Source organism: Hippopotamus amphibius, chromosome 4, assembly GCF_030028045.1.
Source record: "Hippopotamus amphibius kiboko isolate mHipAmp2 chromosome 4, mHipAmp2.hap2, whole genome shotgun sequence".
Lineage (NCBI taxonomy): Eukaryota > Metazoa > Chordata > Mammalia > Artiodactyla > Hippopotamidae > Hippopotamus > Hippopotamus amphibius.
The window spans coordinates 62,496,203-62,515,458 of record NC_080189.1 but is presented as its reverse complement, the minus strand read 5'-3'; the positions used below and the strand labels follow the sequence as shown (position 1 = coordinate 62,515,458).

The 19,256-nt window shown below is 40.3% G+C and overlaps 1 protein-coding gene and 1 long non-coding RNA gene across 3 annotated transcripts in view; one reads left to right on the top strand and one right to left on the bottom strand.

The window, feature by feature from the left end:
- GLCCI1 (glucocorticoid induced 1) overlaps positions 1-8,073 on the bottom strand; it is a 106,676-nt gene extending 98,603 nt beyond the window's left edge. For both annotated transcript variants that reach the window (XM_057733280.1, XM_057733281.1), the window contains exon 1: positions 7,115-8,073. In XM_057733280.1, coding sequence (XP_057589263.1) covers positions 7,115-7,571 — 457 coding nt within the window. In that variant the 5' untranslated portion in view covers positions 7,572-8,073. The remainder of the gene's footprint in view (positions 1-7,114) is intronic.
- LOC130852345 (uncharacterized) overlaps positions 6,897-19,256 on the top strand; it is a 169,263-nt gene continuing 156,903 nt past the window's right edge. The window contains exon 1 of the long non-coding RNA XR_009053332.1: positions 6,897-7,150. This is a non-coding gene — a long non-coding RNA (uncharacterized LOC130852345). The remainder of the gene's footprint in view (positions 7,151-19,256) is intronic.

Genomic DNA, 19,256 nt, shown 5'->3' with positions numbered 1-19,256 from the left:
AGTTTAATAAACTTACTTTTCCTTTGCATAGCAGAATCTTTTCCCTACCCAACTGAACTGCTAAAAATCCCATCTACATTTTAAAGGTAAAGTAAGACACAAAGATATTAGAAGTGGAAATAGAACCCAAGACTCTTGACTCCAAATCTAGTATTTTTCAGTGGACCTTTGTTTCTAAGGCATTTTATAGAACCACGTGGAAAATCATTTCTTTGGTCTTTTACTTGGTAGTTAATTCTAGAGAAAAAAGCCAGGTTATTCCATTAGGGAATAAACGTAGCCACACACTGCTTCATTCCACCTTTATCAGAAAAAAAAGATAATCCCTAAAGCAAATTTATAGAATCAGTTATAGGGCAACTCTGGTTGTCAGTCAATGCTCATTCAATCTTATATTTAATAGTATCAACAGCAATCATTTTATTAGGTATATCATCGGTATTAACAAAGCTAATTAAGCCACAAAGAGTTCATTCATGTCTTGTTTGTTCTGCTCAAAAAAACAATTGTGTAATAATTTTAGAAAATGCTTCACCAAAATAGTTAATATTTTAGTAAAATAAAAGTTAAAATTAGCTATATGGACTATTAACAAAAGTTCCCCCTGTGGCCATACTGGCTAAATAAGGGGATGTTACTGTCAGTAGTTGATAGGTATTTGATCTTTAGTGACACTAGGCAGCAAGCTGTAGCAGTTTCTGCCTTCTTGTTATGAAACACATCCAGAAGTTTAATGGATTTCTCAATTCTAATAACTTGGAAGTCAATTTCAGACACCAACCTTCCACACAATAATGGGTCTCAGTTTCTTTAACTCACCCTTATTTTTGGTGAGCTATTATTAAGGTGCCCCATAGTGGCATTTCATTAAGTTACAAATATACAGAGTTCAAACCCACAAATTGCTGTGATAACTATTAACTCTTGAGGGGAGGGGGGCGCTAAATTAACCTAGCACCAGCTGCTGGGACAGTCATTGGAGACCAGAATCTCTGCGTGGTGATTCCTGAAGCATTTACCAGTTTACCACCGTGTATAACTAACTTTTAACAATCATGGACAAAAGTACTTCTCACTATAATATGATTCAAGAACAGCATAGATTCTAGAAGTACACAGGGCCAGATGCAACCATTTCCTTGAACCCTTAGGAACCAGGATTTCTCTCTCACACACTGTTGTTCATACCATACCCTCCTCTGTCTCTCTCTCTCTCTCACACACTCTCTCTCTTATGCTTTTATGTCAGAAACAAAGAGATATGACCATCCAACCATATTCTATTTCAGTTACATTCACCATCCTAGATTTTACATTTTTAGACATTCTGAAAATGTCAACGCATACCCCAGCACATTGTAACAGTGCTGTGGAAACAATAGAAAACCTATTCTTTAGTAATTCTTATAGCTTAGATGACCAATATTAGAGTCTTTTTTTAATTAGGAGCAACAGGATAATCTTATGGAATGAACACTGTATCTGGAATCAGAAGGTATGATTTCAAATCCACTATCTTGAAGAATGAAAGTATATATTGCCTCATATATAGTAAGGCACTCACATGTTTTCTTTTCTACCAATAACAATTAGACACAACATAATATTGGGGAGGTTACTGAAGTATTCATCAACTCGCTCATCCTGCCAGCTGCCACAATAACATTCACCTGAGGTAAACGACACAGCTTAAAGGTATCTGCCATGTTTGTTCCTACAAAAAAGAAACCCTAGGAAAGTATTTTTCCACAATTTGTTCATAATTAAGTATAATTCTGTTTTCTTCCAAATTACTATAAATCCATTATAATTTGTTTTGCAGAATAAGCACAAATTTTATCCTTCTAGAATTAGCTGGATGATCAATGGAGTCATGGTCAGTTCCAGGGGTTCAGATGAGGGGTAGAAAGGGAAAGAGAGATGGCTTCTGGCTCTTCCATCAGTTTCTCAGGTTTTTCACATCAACAGGTGAGTAGTGTTCTATCTTTATTCCACTTACTTTTGGCAAACCCAGTTAGAGATCATCATCATCAAAGCTCAACCTCTTGTTAAAATAAGCAGAATATAGGATAGAAACAGCATCAGTGATTTGGTTTCTTGACATTTAATGAGAGAACAAAATTGTATATTGAAGACAAAAGATAACAGTGTCAGGCACAGATCCAGGACAGGTGCTGTGGAAAAGCCTATCATGGTGGTGTCTGGGGATTTAAATTCTGAAGACTAAAATTAAGGCTAACAAAGTCATTAGTATATACTTCTTGGCAGATTATTAGCTACATGTGAAAGCTTTGATAAAACAGGCTTTTAGCAATGTTTTAAATTTCATATTTAAGAAAAATCCTCTCCTACTAGCCATTTGTTGAACATTGCCATTAATTTCCATTGTTATTCATTGTCATGGAGCCCAATTACTCCTTTGTTTTCTTACATTTAGTCCACATTATCACAAATAAAAATCACAAGGATACCATTACCCTTCAATGTTTCCCCAATGTATAAATCCTAATTCATTAAATCCTTGAAGAAATGTATATTGCAGTGAATGAAATGTCCTTCTGTAAAAAAGTACTATAAATAATGAAATAACTTTTAGCTCAATATATATATACAACTTTACATACAGTTAATCTGACCAAGGTACTTTTATACACCCTAGGTATACAGTATTCAGCATGCTTAGAATAATAGTTATCTGAAGGGAGTATAATCTTTGAACATAAAACAGTTTAAGAATAAAAAACTTCCATAAATTCACTTATCTATTCTGCTATTGACGCACTGATGTAGAAATTTTATGTACCATAACTAATGGGAAAAATTAGTTAATGAATGCTGCTGATACTTAGTGTACTTCTCAAAGGCTGAAAACCTTTCCCCAAAATCAGTATCTGAAACCTGTCTCTTCAGGAAAAAAAAGTCAAAGCTTTAACTATTTTCAGTCTAGTATAAGAAAGCTTTCAAGCAAGTAACCCTAAGCACTGTAGGAAAACTCTTTTTTTAAAAGGGGAGGACCAGAGGAGGACCTTAACTTTCAAGAATATCAGCCTGAGAAGTAACTTTATAATAAGTGAATGTATGAGTATCTTTAAAAAGAGGGGGGAAAACTAATTTAAAATGTTGGAAGTCCACAAACTGAGCACAGCAATAAAAATGACTCGAGGGGAGATTTAATGAAAAGATAAAAAACTGAAAGAAAATTAACTGATTGAAACAGACACACACACTCTGCAGGCAGTCATTCAGCATTATATGCTAGCTGGCTTTGTATTTTCTTTTAAAATATAATCATAACTTCTTACTGTATAAAACAATAAGGCTCTCAAAATACTCATGAAAAATTCTTATTAAATTTCAGTCGAGTTAATAATATATTAGAGTATTAGGCCTAAATAAATCTATTATGTTAAATCAGGAATCAACGCATGCCGTTTTCCATAGCAGAAACTATATAAATTACAAGCTCTTCCATGTTTTTGTTATTAGGTTTGGTACACTTAAAAGCAAGCAGTATTCTATATCCAGAGTGCTCTAATGCAACTGTTTTTATATCTTTTAGAATTTATAATTCATCTCAATGCTCAATCTTTATAAAAAAATCACAAAAGGACCTGCAATTGCTATTTACTGTCTTGCACAATAAAACTGTATTTGCTGTTTTTGAATCCATAGTTTTTGCTTTATGAAGTTTCCAGAAAGAAGCAACTTTATTTTCTTCTCATTGTTACTCATGATTTTAGCTTAAAGATCATTAATTTTAACACTAACATCCTGCTATATTCTCATTTGAGTTGCTCTATTTATCTCAAAGGTAGACTTATGTATTACCATTACAAAAAAATAACTATTTGCATAATACTTTATGATTTTACATCTATTACAAACACATCACAGGGAGCCTGAGGATGCATTCAGTAGCTTGTCATTCACCACTTTAAGACCCTTCAGAACTAAACAAGGGGGAGGGTGACATTTTGCTAAAGGCAAAAGTAAAGAAATGAATATAAATAACAAACTTTGAAGTTTTAAAAATACAAAAGAAAATTTTAAAAATGCAAACAAAAATATGATCCATATGCATAAACAAGATAGTTTCAATTTGTAAAACTCCATGTTCTCTAAATAGAGCAAGGTGTTTGGAGATTTATGTATCTTCTATTATGATACCCACTGAAATTACTTAAAACGGTGCTACAAAAATAAAGAAAATTACCATCTTCTTGATAGATTTTATAAATTAATATCACATTAAAATTATGCCTATTTACATAATTCAGCTTTTCCTCAGCCTTGTGAAATAATCTGAGTATCATTTCTTTATTACTCTAGACTTGACCCTATAAATGCGCATATTAATGTTTCAGAGGGAGATAATAATGATCTAACACGTTTAGAAATTATGTTGTTTCATAACTTCTTGGTAAAACAATTACAAAGAAAATTGTTTACAGCTTCTGTATTTTCTTCTGTAACCACCGGTCCAGATAAAAAATACTGAATGCTGTTATGTCACCTCTAGTCCAAATGCTTATAGCACTTGAAGCTTTTTGTAAACAATATGCCTCTATACTAAACACATATCCCTGAGCCACCACCTACCTAATTTAACATTTTTTAATGTAGTTTCAAATACAGTGTAATACCATCTTAAACACACACACACACACACACACACACACACACACACACACACGGAGTGTGCAGAAAAGGAAGGAGGTGGAGAGCAAGAAATGGAGCACGTTGTTGTTTTTCATTCATGCAGTATAGTGATGTCAGTGTCTGCAGCAGCAGCAGCAGCGGCAGGAGCCTTGACCTGTGGAGGCTAAAATCCACTGAAGGCAGAACCTTGCAGAATTCAAAAGAAACTGAGCAGATAATCATTTGAAAAATTGTTCAGCTGTTCATAGTATGAATTTTAAATAGCTAAGTGAACAGAATAGATTAGTTGTATAGTTTTAACTTGGGTAGAGAGGAGCAAGGCGGGATGTGGAGGAGTAACATAAAGGTAGTATCATCAGGGAACTGGGGGCAGAAGAGCCTACATTCAAAATCACTTCAATGTAAGAAACTGACAAAACCACCTGGTGTTAAACACAGCAGAAAAGCCTCTTCTATTCCCAATACAAGCTCTCTGATGATGCAAATCTCTCCTGCACAACCAGACTCAGAAAAGTGTTTTCATCATGATTGCATTAAAACTGCATTAAACTCAGATGTGCCATACTACAACAAAGAGGACAGTTGAAGCCTGGTCACAAACTACTTCATGATGGACCCTGTAATTCCTAAGCAATTAAGACTTTTGAAGGATGCAGAAAAACAAGTTGTACTACGATCTGCTGTAATACGTTTATCAACAAAAGGGGAGGAGGTACTACATGGCCATTATATTGTTGCAGCAATTGCTGCAACTACTCACTGTGCCCACAGAACCCTCTGAACACAATCTTTCTGCAGTGCTTATTTTATGGCTCTTACATTAGTCCCTAAAAGAAGATCCCAAAACTCAATCTATGTACTGTTGAAACTAAATCACTCAAGAATTTATGTAACTGCTGCCTTTTTTTTTCAGTCTGCTACCTCTCATTTCATACAGTTCTAGAAAATGTGCAAGGGAGTTGCATATGGCATTAATCTGTTAGAAAATGGTGGCCTTTTCTATAAAATACAGCCAAAGATGTGTGTTCAGTTGTGGTCATTATTAGGGCGATCACGTTGTTTTCATTCATTCATTCAGGATTTGCTGGAGGATGTCAGTTTCTGCAGCTGGCTTGACCTGGGGGAGGAGTGGGGAAGCAAATTCCTTCTGGTGCATACAGATTACAGGATGTATTTCTTGGTGCTTCTGTACACATACCACTGCACTACATCCTACCCTGCCTCACCATCAAGTGGTCTGAAAACAAGGGCCTTAGGAACATGCTAGTTACAGGTCAGAAATACTAAAACAAAAACACCAAAACTGCAATCTATCAACACAATCACTTTCTCCAAGTCTAAGACCTTCATCAAGAAAACTCCATTAAGAAAATTCCACATACCACATAAACACAGTACAGAGCTCCACAGTGTTTCCCTTCCAAGCTGAGATTTTTCCACTCGGTATGACCGGTTCTCTCCACAATGCAGCAGCAGCATCTGTAGCCCTAGCCTGGTATCTAGTAACATAAGCAACTCCTCTCTCCCTTATGAGCTTTACATCCCTGTTTTGGCTAACCTTCCCTTTCTCCCCCAGGACTCAACTAGATCATGCACTGTGTCCCTAGACATAAACCAAACCACACCAAAACACAAAACATTAAGGGAAGCCGACAGCATGCACCAGCTCACCATTACCTTTGACACCTAACAAAAAAGAAACCTGAGATCCTTTAACAGCTCAACTGAACTGTTAAGTGTACTTAAAAATGGAAGGAAAAAAGTGAGCACACTCCGCAAACAGGTCCTTAGAAATTTACCATGAAAGTCTTGAATTGGGCATAAACTGTTTCCAGTACCGCCCTGATGCATATGACTATATAAAGTAGAGAAAAGAGGGAGACCAAAAAAAAAAAAAAAAAAAGCCAAACACTATACACTTCAATAGCACATCCAAAACTGTCCCCTCTACACAACCAACAGGATATCCTTACATCATAACTAGTGCCTCCACCCCCCCCCTCCCCAAAAAAAAAACCTATCCCGGTAGGCACAGACACATTATGGGAACTTTGTAGAAAAGCACAAAGAGGCTGTAGAGATTACAGCTACCACCTTATTTGCTGCCGAAGAGTTTGTGTGCGTGTTTTTTTAAGTGTTTCGCCCAGCTCCTCCTTCCCCCACTACAAACAGCAAACACATGAGTGAGCTAATCAGCTCTTAAACTGAAAAACCTTTCGATGCAGGCGAGTGATGGAAGATAAAAGCTGAGGGGCGGCAGGAGGGTCAAATAAAAGTTGCTCTGCAGTTCGCTCCTCCAAGCCGCACAGCGACCGCAGGGGGGTGAGATTCCCAAAGCCACTTTCACACCTTCGATAATGCACTAGCAAAGAGAAGCCCGGAGAGGCTGAAGTTTCCACGCAGGGCACCGTCGGGGAGACGCAGCCCGGGAGGACGGAAGGGTTGGGCTCGCTACCTCTGCACACCGGCGAGCCGGGGCTCCGTCGCTCAGGTGAGTTGCTCCTCCGGTGGCTCTCGGGGGACCGTCTCGGGCGGCCCTTGGCCCGCGGCGCCTGCTCGGTCGGGGCCGCGGCCGGCGGCGGCGTCGGGCTGGGCGGGCTGGGGCCGCGGGCCGCGCCGGGCCCCGGGAGGCTGCCCAGCGAGGCGGCGGCGGCGGCGGGCGGGCGCGTGGGACTGTGCTGGCTGCCCCGCAGGAGCTGGTAGGGCACCGTGGCGCGGATGGGCTGCAGCAGCCGGCCGGCTCCCGCACCCGAGGTGCAGCCCACGCCGCCGCCGCCGCCGCCACCGCCCGCACCGTTCCCGCTCCCGGCGGCGGGGGCGGCGGGCGGAGAACCCGCGGCGCTGCGCCGCATCCTCTGCGGCGGGGGATGAGGGGTCTGAGAGGAACTGGAAGAGGAGGAGGCAGTGGACATGGTGGCTCCGCGGGCCCCTGACGACGCCGGCCGACACGGAGGCGCGGAGCCGGAGGCGCGCGAGCGTGTGGGAGCCGGCGCGATAGTGCGTGCGAGTGTGTAAGGGGGAGGGGCAGGGGTATCGCAGAGGGGGAGGAGTCTCTCGGCTCCCCCTTCCCAACGCGCACCCCCGCCGCCTCGGCGAGGGGGGAGGGGAGGGCTGCGAAAACAAACGTCCAACGGCCCCAACCGCTCGGCCGGGCTCGGTGCGGCGGTCACGGCCGGGGCCGCGAGGAGCCCAGAGCCGCCGCCGCCGCCCCGGGCATCGCGTTGACAGGGGAAAGGGACAACCGCCCGGATCACGCAGACTCGTGGGGCTGCACGCGCCGGAGAGCCCGGCAGCTGCAGGGAGGGCCGGGACCCCTGCTTCTGGGACCGGGGTAGCGGGATAAGGGCCTCGAGATGCCTGGCTCTCCGCGGAGCCGCGCCACCGCAGACGCCGCCGCCGCCGCCTCTGCCCGCTTCTCACTCCAAACGGCAACTAATCCCCCCCCCCCCCACCATCCCGTACCCCGCCCCCGGCACCGCCTCCCGGCGCTCGGGACCGGCAGCTGCCGCAACGAGCATTCCCATTGGCTCTGTCCTTCTTCACCACCACTCGAGTGATTGGTTTTAGGATAGGAGTGAGGGGAGCACCTGCCAATGAAAGTGGGCGTCCTACTTTGGAGGCGGGATATGAAGAGGTGAAGAGGGTGGAGGGGGCTGTGCTCGCAAGGAAGGGCGTGAGAGTTGACAGCCTTTGAGGTGAGAGAGGGACTTTGATTGGGCTGCCCCGGGAGAGTGGGTCCATGTGTGTCCTGCGCGTGCCCCGACACCCACAGACACGGGCACGCCCAGGGAAGCCGGTTGCGAGGGCTCCACCCTCCGGGGCCGATTGTACAACTTGAGACAGAGGATACGTCAGGCGGACTTGACTTTGCAAGTACACCTGTTCTGGTGGTGGGATGTTTTAGAAGAATCCGCCCCTTCCTCCCTAAGTTTAGTAATCTGAGTTTCTGTGGCGAACAGACTAATCAAAAGAACTTTAGGCCATCAGAAGCAATGTCTGGGAGTCAGATTGACCACTGGGTGGATACTTTTACAGTTATCCTATGGAGTGAAAAGAGGTAATCAAATTTTATGTTCCAAGACAATAACTCTGAATTGCAGGGGTCAACAAGGAATTGTACATCATTACAACCATCAGTTAAATATGTTAATGGAGGGCACACTGTTGTCTTTCCCCAGAAGCAGATGACCTCTTGGGAGAAATAAATACCAGACTTGATGTAACAATCCACTGGGATAAATTTAGGTTTTTATTCTGCAATGAAACTCTTCATATATAAAGATTTTGGACGACTGTCAGGAACCTAAGTTTACCCCACAGTAAGCCAAGGTTTTAAACCTTAAGCAGGAACAGTTGTTTGAGGGGTCTACATCAGGTACTCTCCATTAGTTTCCATGAGATAAAAAAGGAGAAGTGGGATGTCAGATTGGTCCGCTCTTGGTGTCTGCCCACACTGACAAGCTTCCTCTGACTTCAGGCACTAAATGCAGGGGTCAGTTTCACTTAGAGGAGCCATCCCTCTCAGCTTCCTTGTGCCCTCAGAACAGAAAGCATACTAGGTTCTGTAAAAAGTGGATGAAACACACTTTTTGTGTAAAAGTGCAAGAATTGCACCCGTTAAGACTAGCGAGTTCCTCACCTTATCACGTACTAGAAAAAAAGCTAACATTTACTGAGCATTTCATGTGTCAGCCACTCTTATAAGAATGTTTTGTGTGTTAACTCCTTCAATCCTCCTGTAATCCACAAGGTAGATGCTATTATTATCCCTATTGTGTTCGTATATATTTGCTTTCCAGAATAATGTATATATTAAATAGAGTAAAAATTGACTCAAATTTGGTATAATTGACCTATTGTATTAATTTTTTCCATCTAAAAGGAAAGATTTCTTCATTCATTAGGAAATTGCATTTCTTTGTGGGGAAAAGGAATGGTAAATGGCTTCTTTCTGATGACTTTTTCAGAATATCAAGAACAAAAATTAACATTAAAATATGTGAAGTTTTTAAAAATGCTGGTAAATGTCCAAGTTGTTGATTTGATTACAGCGTGGTTTCATTATAGAAATGTTATCTCTGGCCACTCCTAAATATAAGTATGGAACAACCTCAACACTTTGGATTACAATAATTCTAAATTTATACCAAGCCACAGTGGTAATGATCAATACTTGATTTGGATCTAAAACAACATACCTAGCCATATTTTAAAGTCTTTCTGTGTTTGTTCAAAACTGCCATAGCCAGCTTAAATCAGACATTGAAAACAAATCTAAATGACACACACAGAGAACTAGTATGATCTTGCAATACTATTTTCAGTTGCTGATAAGTCATCATGACCTATTTGGATGTTCAATCACCTTCTCTTACTAAGGATATCTTGGTCGCCTCTTAAACCTTTGTTCTCTTGAAATAAATACTGATCTTTATGTGTAAGGAATTCAGTCTCCGAACAAATCAAAGGTGGGCTAAAATAAATTAAACTCAGTGTCAGCATTCAAATGTCCATTTGTTGAGTTCTTAATATTTTATTCTTAGTGAGGATGTGATTGGGCTCCAAGGATATAAATAGAAGCTTAAGGAAAACATACTCCTCAGTAAACTGGGAACCCGTTAAAAGAAAGTGTGGTTTACTAGGCTAGAAGAGCATTGTTACCCAACTGTGCTAGCGATGGGATGGACAGGCCCTGTGCAGATTCTGTCTATTTGTTGAATATAAGTGTAACAATCCCTGGAAATTCTATCTATGTTAATGTTGGTAATGACCTCGTCTCTATGTTGTCATGCCTAGAAGAAGACAACATTGAAAGCACAATCTGGTGGCAAGGGAAATACCTTTGTTCTCAGTAACCCGTGTCTTGGCTGTTTGTGGGACAAGAGTCCACCATTAGGTACTCTGAGGTAGAACTTTAGTACACTTACTTCTTGGTTCATACATGGTAATGGACTATATTTTAGGTTACATTAAAACATGGAATCATTGGCAACATCTAATTAATAAGCAGCCCCATGTGAAAAGAGAATGAGATAACCATCAGGCGTACAGAGCAACCAAAACCTCCCTCTTCTAGCTTCATCCAGGTTTGCCAGGCTGTGCATCCAAGCCCCAACCAAATGTAAGAGGCAGTCCAGGCTGTCAGTATTAGAAATGAGGTCATGGCTGAGAGAGAACACTAAACAGATCTGCACTGATGTTCATCTTAAGCTGATTAAACTCTCTTGTAGGTGGATTCTTTATAGCAACAGCAAAAAAAGCCTTGCCTGAATTTTTGTCCCTGGCAGATGCTTGGAGTAAAACTCCTTACTGCTCATGACAGCCTACGTGCACCTTTGCACTAGGTGTTCCCTCTGCCTGAGAATTTCTTGCCCCAGTTACCCACATGGCTCGCTCCCTCATTTCCTTAAGTTCTTTTTTTTTTTTTTTTCCTTCAGGTCTTTACTCAGATGTCATCACCTTCACAATCAAAGCTTTTCTGAAAGCTCTTTTTAAAATTGCAGGCACCCCCTAGATGTTCCCTACTCTCTTACTTTTTTCCCCAGAGCACCTATCACCGTCCACATGTTGTATGCTGTAATTATTTTTTGTTTTGTCTGTGTGGACTATAAGAGCCATGAAGGCAAGACTTTTTATCTGTTTTATGACTGCTGAATCTCCACAATAGTGCTTGCTACCTGGTAGACAATATTTGCTCAATGTTGTTGAAAGAGTAGCAAATTTTAACCAGTGCTTGTCCCATGAACTAAACTGTGCCTTTCATCAGAAAAAAAAATTGACAATAACAAGTATATCACTGTTGCAAAGACATAGCCACAGAGTAGAAAAATGTTCCATGTGGCCTTTGTAAACTATACAGATATTTGCATTGGGGCCAGCATTCAAAAGGAAAGCATATCTTGTATTATGATCCTTATAGAGGCAAAGTGAAAAATACTAGTCCTAGTGGCCTTTGGAGGCTTATCAGATGTTGAAAATGGAAAATGAAATTGGTAATGGAGAAAAGGCAGTTGAAATTTGCAGAAAAAAATAACCAACTGAAATTGACAGAGAAGGACAGTTGAGGAGGATCAGTTAGAGAGTGACATCTGCTGATATGTAATTAGTTCCATCTCTCTGTTAGGAGCAGTTATTCTCAAGAGGCCTGTGTAAGGGAACTGAAAAATATATATATTTAATTTAGTAGAAAGGAACATTTCATGTAAATAATAAACATTTTACTTTGTTTCTTTTTCCCCCAGCTTTACTGAGATATAATTGACATAAAAGATTGTAAGTTTAAGGTGTGTAATGTAATGATTTGATACAGGTATTTAGTGCAAAATGATTAACACAATAAGGTTACTTAACACATCCATCACCTCACATAGTTACAAACTTTTTTTATAAAGAGAACTTTTTAAATCTATTCTCTTAGCAACTTTTAAATATACAATATAATATTGTTAACTGCAGTCACCATGCTGTACATTATATCCCCAGAACGTAATCATCTTATAACTCAAAGTTTGTACCTTTGACTACCTTTGCCCATTTCCCCCACTCCCCAGCCCCTGTCCCTATTCTCTGTTTATATGAGTTTGGGTTTTTTTTACATTCCACATATAAGTAAGATCATTTAGTATTTGTCTTTCTCCATTTTCTTTACTTCACTTGCCATAATGCCCTCAAGGTTCATCCATGTTATCAAAAAATGGCAGGATTTCATTCTTTTTATGGCTGAATAATATTTTTTTTATCCATTCATCCATCAGTGGACACTTAAGTTATTTTCATATCTTGGCTGTTGTAAATAGTGCTGCAATGAACATGGGAATGCGCCTCTTTGAGACTGATTCCATTTCCTTCAGATATATACCCAAAAGTGGGATTGCTGGATCATATGGTAGTTCTATTTTTAAGTTTTTGAGTAATCTCCATAATGTTTTATATAGTGGTTGCACCAATTTACAGTCCCATCAACAGTGCACAAGGGTTCCTATGTCTCTATATCCTCACCAGTGCTTATTATTGCTTGTCTTTTTGATAATAGCCATTCTAACAAGTGTGAGGTGGTATCTCGTGATTTTAATTTGCATTTATCTGATTAGCGATGTTGAGGACTTTTTCATGTACCTGTTGACCATTTGAATATCTTCTTCAGAAAAAATGTCTGCTCGGATCCTTTGCCCATTTTTATTTGCATTGTTTGCTTATATATTTTGGTAAGGGGTGATATTAACCCCTTACCAAATATGTTGTTTGCAAATATTTCTCTCATTCTGTAGGTTGTCTTTTCATTTTTGTCGATTGTTTCTTTTGCTGTGGAAGGCTTTTCAGTTTGCTGTAGTTTCACTTGTTGATTTTTGCTTTTGTTGTGGTGCTTTGGGTGTCATATCCATAAAAGCCTTGCTAAGACTAATGTCAAGGAGCTTTTCCCTTATGCTTTGTTTTTGAAAGAAGTTCAGAAGAAGCAATAGAAAGAGGGGGTATTTTACTTTTTGACTGGTAAATATCAAAAGAGTAAGTATGCAATTCTTCCTATCTGGATAGAATACAGTGATGAGGACCACCAGGCTTTCAGCTTTCATCTCCACAGCAATTCCTGTCACCAACTGTGATGCCAGGGGTGCATCCCCTAAGCTAGTACGTGAGTAGAGTTTTATCATTTAACTAAAAGACTGTTGTACAAAGCCGGCACATCAGAGCCTAAATAAAGACTTGACAACTGCAAGTATTCTCTTTGCTGTGACACTTCATTTGTTTTAGTTCCAAACATGGTGTCAACAATACCTGAGAGCAGTAGTGGTCCTACAAAGAGATTTGATTATCATAGAACTATTTTCTTAAATGAGAGTTTAGAGTGGATTAAAATGTGTCATTGATTAATTTCCTCCTATGTGACTGAATTTTACTTTTTGCCACATAAGTGTATTGAGTGACTGTTAAGGTGCAATCAGTTCATCAGCAGTGCTTGACTAGAAAAGTTTTTAAAATTATTTTAAGCTTTTTATAGCACACAGTTTCCATTGTCTTATCAAGCATCCTCTTGAAAAAGTTCATATTAATATCTTTAATAGGCCTATATGAGGATTTAATAGCAATAATACTAGCATCAGGCCTTAGTAACTCCTCATCAAGTGCCTTCAAAGTGAGACACTTGTATACTCTGTAAGGGATACTTGTTCTCACACTTTGGTAAATTGTAGTCTATCAGAGGTAAAAAGATATTTCTACAGGTAAAGGTAGAAACTATGTCTAAGTACACATCTTCCATAAGAGAGATGCAAATAAAGCAAATGGAAGTGTTGGGAAGGGAAGATCACTTTAGAGGAAAGGCTTCAGGGAAGAAGAGTATGAGGAAGTCTTGTCACTAGGAATACATGGGATGTGTTAGGAGATGATCAAGAAGTCTACCTCAACTGATGGTTAATGGAAGATAAGTCTTGGTCTGTTGATGACAAGTCATGGAGCTTCAGGCAAGGCTTGCACTTTATCGAGTGTGCAGGGAGGAGCTGTTGAAGATTCTTGAGTGGGTGGGGAGAACATGAATGGAAGTGGGCATTATGAAGATTAATGCAAGAGTAGTTTACAACCTGGATGGAGACTGTAAACTGGAAGATGATTTAGTAGACTTTGGGAATAGTCCACGGGAATTTAGGTAACGAGAGGGGAATGATAGGAGACATGGAGAGGAGGAAAACATGCAGGTGATACTCTTTCTTAGCTGATGGACCTTGAAAGTAGGAGGTCAGACAACTCTGAAGCTTCAGACTTGGATACCTAACAGGATAATGGTGGCTTTAACAGGAACAAGGAGCCAAGAGAAGGAGTAGTTTTGGGAGAAGAGAATGAGTTCAGCTATAAATAAGAGAACCAGAGGATATTCAAGTGGAGACAGTTTTTTCCTTTGTTTTCATTGACATGTAATTGGCATACAGCACGTTTTATGCTGTACACCTTAAACTTATAGACTTGACTTACCTATATTATGAAATGATTACCATAACTAGTTTAGTTAATATTCATCATCTCATATTGATACAAGGGGGGAAAAGAGGGGGAAAAAGTGTTTTGGAGTTTGTAAAGGCAGTTTTAAATGATAGTTGAGAAGAGCTATGGTTTGGGGGGTGATCCATGTACATATGGTAGTTGAAGCCTTGGGCACAAATGAAGTTGGCGAGGGATAAAAGTATAGAAATAAAGAAGAAGAGGATCAAGGACAAAGTTTTGAGAAATTATACACTAATGGAGGAGGAAAAGCAAACAAACAAACCGAAGAAAACAAAACTAGGAAAGAAGGCAGAAGGGAAGAAGCACTTCTTAATTAAATAGAGTTTGGTGTCTCAGAGGATTTTGGTAGATGCCTGTGGGGTATCTGGGAGCTCACGTCCCCTTCTCTAAGAAATAATCCTTCCCCAGCGCACAGAGGGCTTGGGCCTGAGAGCTATGTTTGTACAATTTGACCTTGTTCTTCTGACCGTGGTTGGTTTGACCTGAGTTCGATAACTGACCGAAGCTGGACCAATCAAATTTTCTCCCCTGGGAATTTGGAATTAAGAAATGCAGTGTTATTCTATTAAGGGCATGAACTGGGTGATCACAGAAACTTGTGCATGGGGTGGCCATCTTCTGTCACAGAAACAGAAGCAGAGGAAACCTTCCTTCTGAAAGAAATGAATGAAGTGACTTGCAGAAAATAGAAATGAGAACAGGTGACCTGAGAGAGAGAAACTGAGTGTGTTCATTTTCCCATGATGACTATTTTATGTCTTATACCTTTTCTTCAATCTTCTAAAATCATCCCCAGACCTGCTGACCCCTGACGTAACTCCAGCGTATTCCTACCATCAAATCTACAGATCTTTTGGTATTTGGACCCATCTCTCCTTCCTTTCTGTTACAAGTGATACATTTCTCCTCTTCTATCAAAAGCCATTTCTCTACTTAAGATTTAAATTCCTTCCCCTCTTCTTAGGGGCTCCATTTCTTCCGTTAGTCCCTTCCTCTTGTTCATAATCAAATTCCTGATTATCCCCAGTATGTATGAACATGCTCCATCCTAACATTTAGAAAAAAAGATTCTTATGCTATCTCTTTCCGTCTGTAGTACTAATTCCCTGATCCCTTCACAACAACCCTTGAGAGAAATGTCTGCAGGTTAACTCTGATTTCCTATTCAATCTACTCAAATCTGACTTTCACCCCCACCATGCCAATGAAAACTGCTAATCAGTGTTGTCAACAGCATCCATATTGCCGGCCCCAAAGGATGTTCCTCAGACCTCATCCTACTCCAACTTTTAGCCGTTTACAACACAGTTGATCAGGCTCAACTTCTTGGGAAAAAAAAAATCTCTTCTATTGGCTGGACTGTCTTCTAATTCTCTAACTGCTGTTCATTGAATTTCAGGGGGTTTTCCTTCTCTATTGCCCTCTGAAAACTGGGCTGTATTCTCTGCTTTCTTCTCTGTGAACTCACCTTCTTGGTAATCTCAGTCATTCCCATAGCTTTAAATACTATAAAATGGTAACAGATTCCCAAATTAATCTCTTTAGCCTTGACAGTTCCTGCAAATTCTGTATTTGGATATTCATTTGCCTTATGACATGTCAAGTATCCATGAATATCTGAAATAGAACTAAACTCTCAATTTCTATAAACCTGTTGCCCCCCACTCCCTATTAAAAAGAAATTGTCTTTACTTTCTCCCACTTCAGTAAATGGTATCACCATTTACCAGTTATTGTGAACAAGAAAACCCAGGCAGCAGATACAGGGAATGGACTGGAGAACTCGAGGTATGGGAGGGGGCGGGGGGTGAAGGGGAAACTGAGAAGAAGCGGGAGAGTAGTACAGACATATATATACTACCAACTGTAAAATAGTCAGTGGGAAGTTGTTGTATAACAAAGGGAGTCCAACTCGAGGATGGAAGATGCCTTAGAGGACTGGGGCAGGGAGGGTGGGGGGGAATCGAGGGGGGGGGCGTCAAGGAAGGGAGGGAATATGGGGATATGTGTATAAAAACAGTTGATTGAACCTGGTGTACCCCCCCAAAAAAAAAAATAAAATAATAATAAAAAAAAAAAAAAAAAAAAAAAGAAAACCCAGGCAATATTCTTGATTTTTTTTTTTTCACTCTCCTTCCCACCCCAACTCTAACCCATCAGCTGGTCCTCTTATTTGCTCCTCATGAATAGATGTCTAGTCCATCCACTTCTCTCCATCTCTTCTGCTACTACATTAATCCAAACTGCCATCATCTCTTACCTGAGAGATTGTTATAGCTGCCAGCTGGTATTCTACCTTATACTCTTGCCACCTTTAATCTATTTTCTGCTTATCAGTCAGGGTAAACCTGGAAATACATTGGACCCTGTTGTTTCCTGCTTAAATCAGTTCAGTGTCTTCCAGTTACTTTTCAATGAGATCCAAATTCCTTTAAATACTTAAAAGGACTGGCCTGCTCTGGTTTCTGCCTCCTTCTTCAATCTCACCTCCCTCTAATCTCCCCCTCACCCTTTAAGTTCCAGCCACAGTGGCCTCCTTTCACTTCCCTGAAACACCACTGTAGGGCCTTCACAGAGGTGTATCCTCAGCCTAAAACATTCCTTCCACACCCCCACTCCTCAGTTGTCCTGAGTGGCTCCCTCATATTCTTCAGATCTCAGTTTAAGTGCCACAACTTCAGAGTATCCTTTGAGTCCTTGCCTATCACTAATAACCTGTAATAATGTATCATTAGGTCAGTTTGTTTCATCTGTATTGCTCATTACGAGGTGTAAATACACATTTGTTTACCTGTTTATGCAAGCCTTCCCCACTAGATTATAAAGTCTCTAAAGGCAGGGACTTTGTCTCTTCTGTTCACTTCTTGATCACTGAACACCAGGCAGGGCCTGGAATACAGCAGGCACAATTAAAACTTTATTGGTTACTGATCACTTCCTAGTTCCTGATTCTAATCCTTGGGCAGCCCTATTTTACTTTCTGTGAGAGAGTTTCTGTGGTCTTATATTACCCTGCCCCTTGTTTCAATCATTTGAATAGGTTTCTGTTCTTAAAATTAAATGATCACTAATTCATAAAGCTTTTAAAAGGATGTGGTGATCAGCGATGTCAAGAGCTGTTAGATGGGGAAGGAGGTTAGGGGCTAAGCAAAGTCATTGGATTTCATCGCTGGTAATCTTCATACCAATAGTGTCCATAAAATGTGGCTCTGTGGAAGCCAGGGTAAAGTTGGGTTGATGAGAAGGGTGAGGAGATGAATATGACTAATGTGGAATTCTCTTTTTGAGAAATTTGACGCTAAACATAGGCATGAAGTAAAATGGGGTCTTGGGGTTTATCAGAGTCCAAGAAAGTATATGTTGCTTTAATTTAAAAAGAACAGGGAAGAAACATCTTGTTGATATATCAATAGAAGCCAAAAGAGAAAAAAAATGAAGTTCGAAAGAGGAGGATTAGTAGATTTAGTTTCCATGAGGCAGTAGAGGATTTGATGAAGAGCACAAGTTAGATCAAAGGAGACAATGTTTTCCCTCCACTTATAGGAAGGAGGGGTGATAGGAGGGTGAAGAAGAAAAAATTAATATAGAGCAAAGGAAGTTGAGCATCACCGTTTGAGACCACACTGCCATCCCTTTACTCCATCACCTTTCCTACCCAAGACAGTAGATGATCTCCATTGCACTGCAGCAGAGACTCACTGCTGCTGAGGGTCTCAGTGGTTGGTGGGAATGCACTTTATTTCTTAGGTGGGGTGGAACAGAAAAAAAAAAAAAAACCCTGCAGTCACTGAGGAGAGGGATAGTCAGAAGGGAACATTGGGGTTTGAAGAGCTCTGACATCATGAGGAATACGACAAGGACACAGAACTGTTTTGGAAACGTATAGCTCATCAGGCATTCCTGGGGCCCTTCTAAAAATACAGATTTCGGCCTCATTCCCTAGAGAGTCTAATTTGGCAGGTCTGGGATCAGGAGAGGTAGGATTGTATAATTTTTAATAAGTTCCCCAGGTGATGTTTATGATTTGGCAAATTTGGGCAACAATGGAATAGAAATGAATAAAAGTTCACCAAATTTAATTGCAGGCCTGAAATATTTCCTCATTGTTTAGCCAAATACAAAGAAATGTTGATAACTGACATCAATTCGTGGAAATTACCCAAAGAAAACAGTTTTTGTATCTAATTCTATGGTTCCGAATCATCTACAACGATATTTAAAATGTAAGGCTAGTTTATGGGTATTTCTTTATTGTAGAGAATTTCATTGAGGAAAAGGTAAATGGAACAGACCAGTTATTATTCATAATATAATAAGTCAGATGTTTTAAAGCCTGTTCTGCTTCTAGTTTGCTTAGCTCCCAAATTAATAAGCTAAACATAATAAAAATCTAAGAGTGTAACTTGATCTGACCCATTCCTAACATTCTTAAAGGAGATCTTTAGCCCAATAGCAGCAGAGCCGCTGAGAGCAGATTCAGATCCCTTTAAAATACTTTTTCCATTCCCTCCCAGAAACAGTGATTTGTACTGATATATAACAGTTGGGCCCCAGACCGCTTTCTGGGACCACAGGGCCTCACTAATTTGTACCAGTTTTCTTCT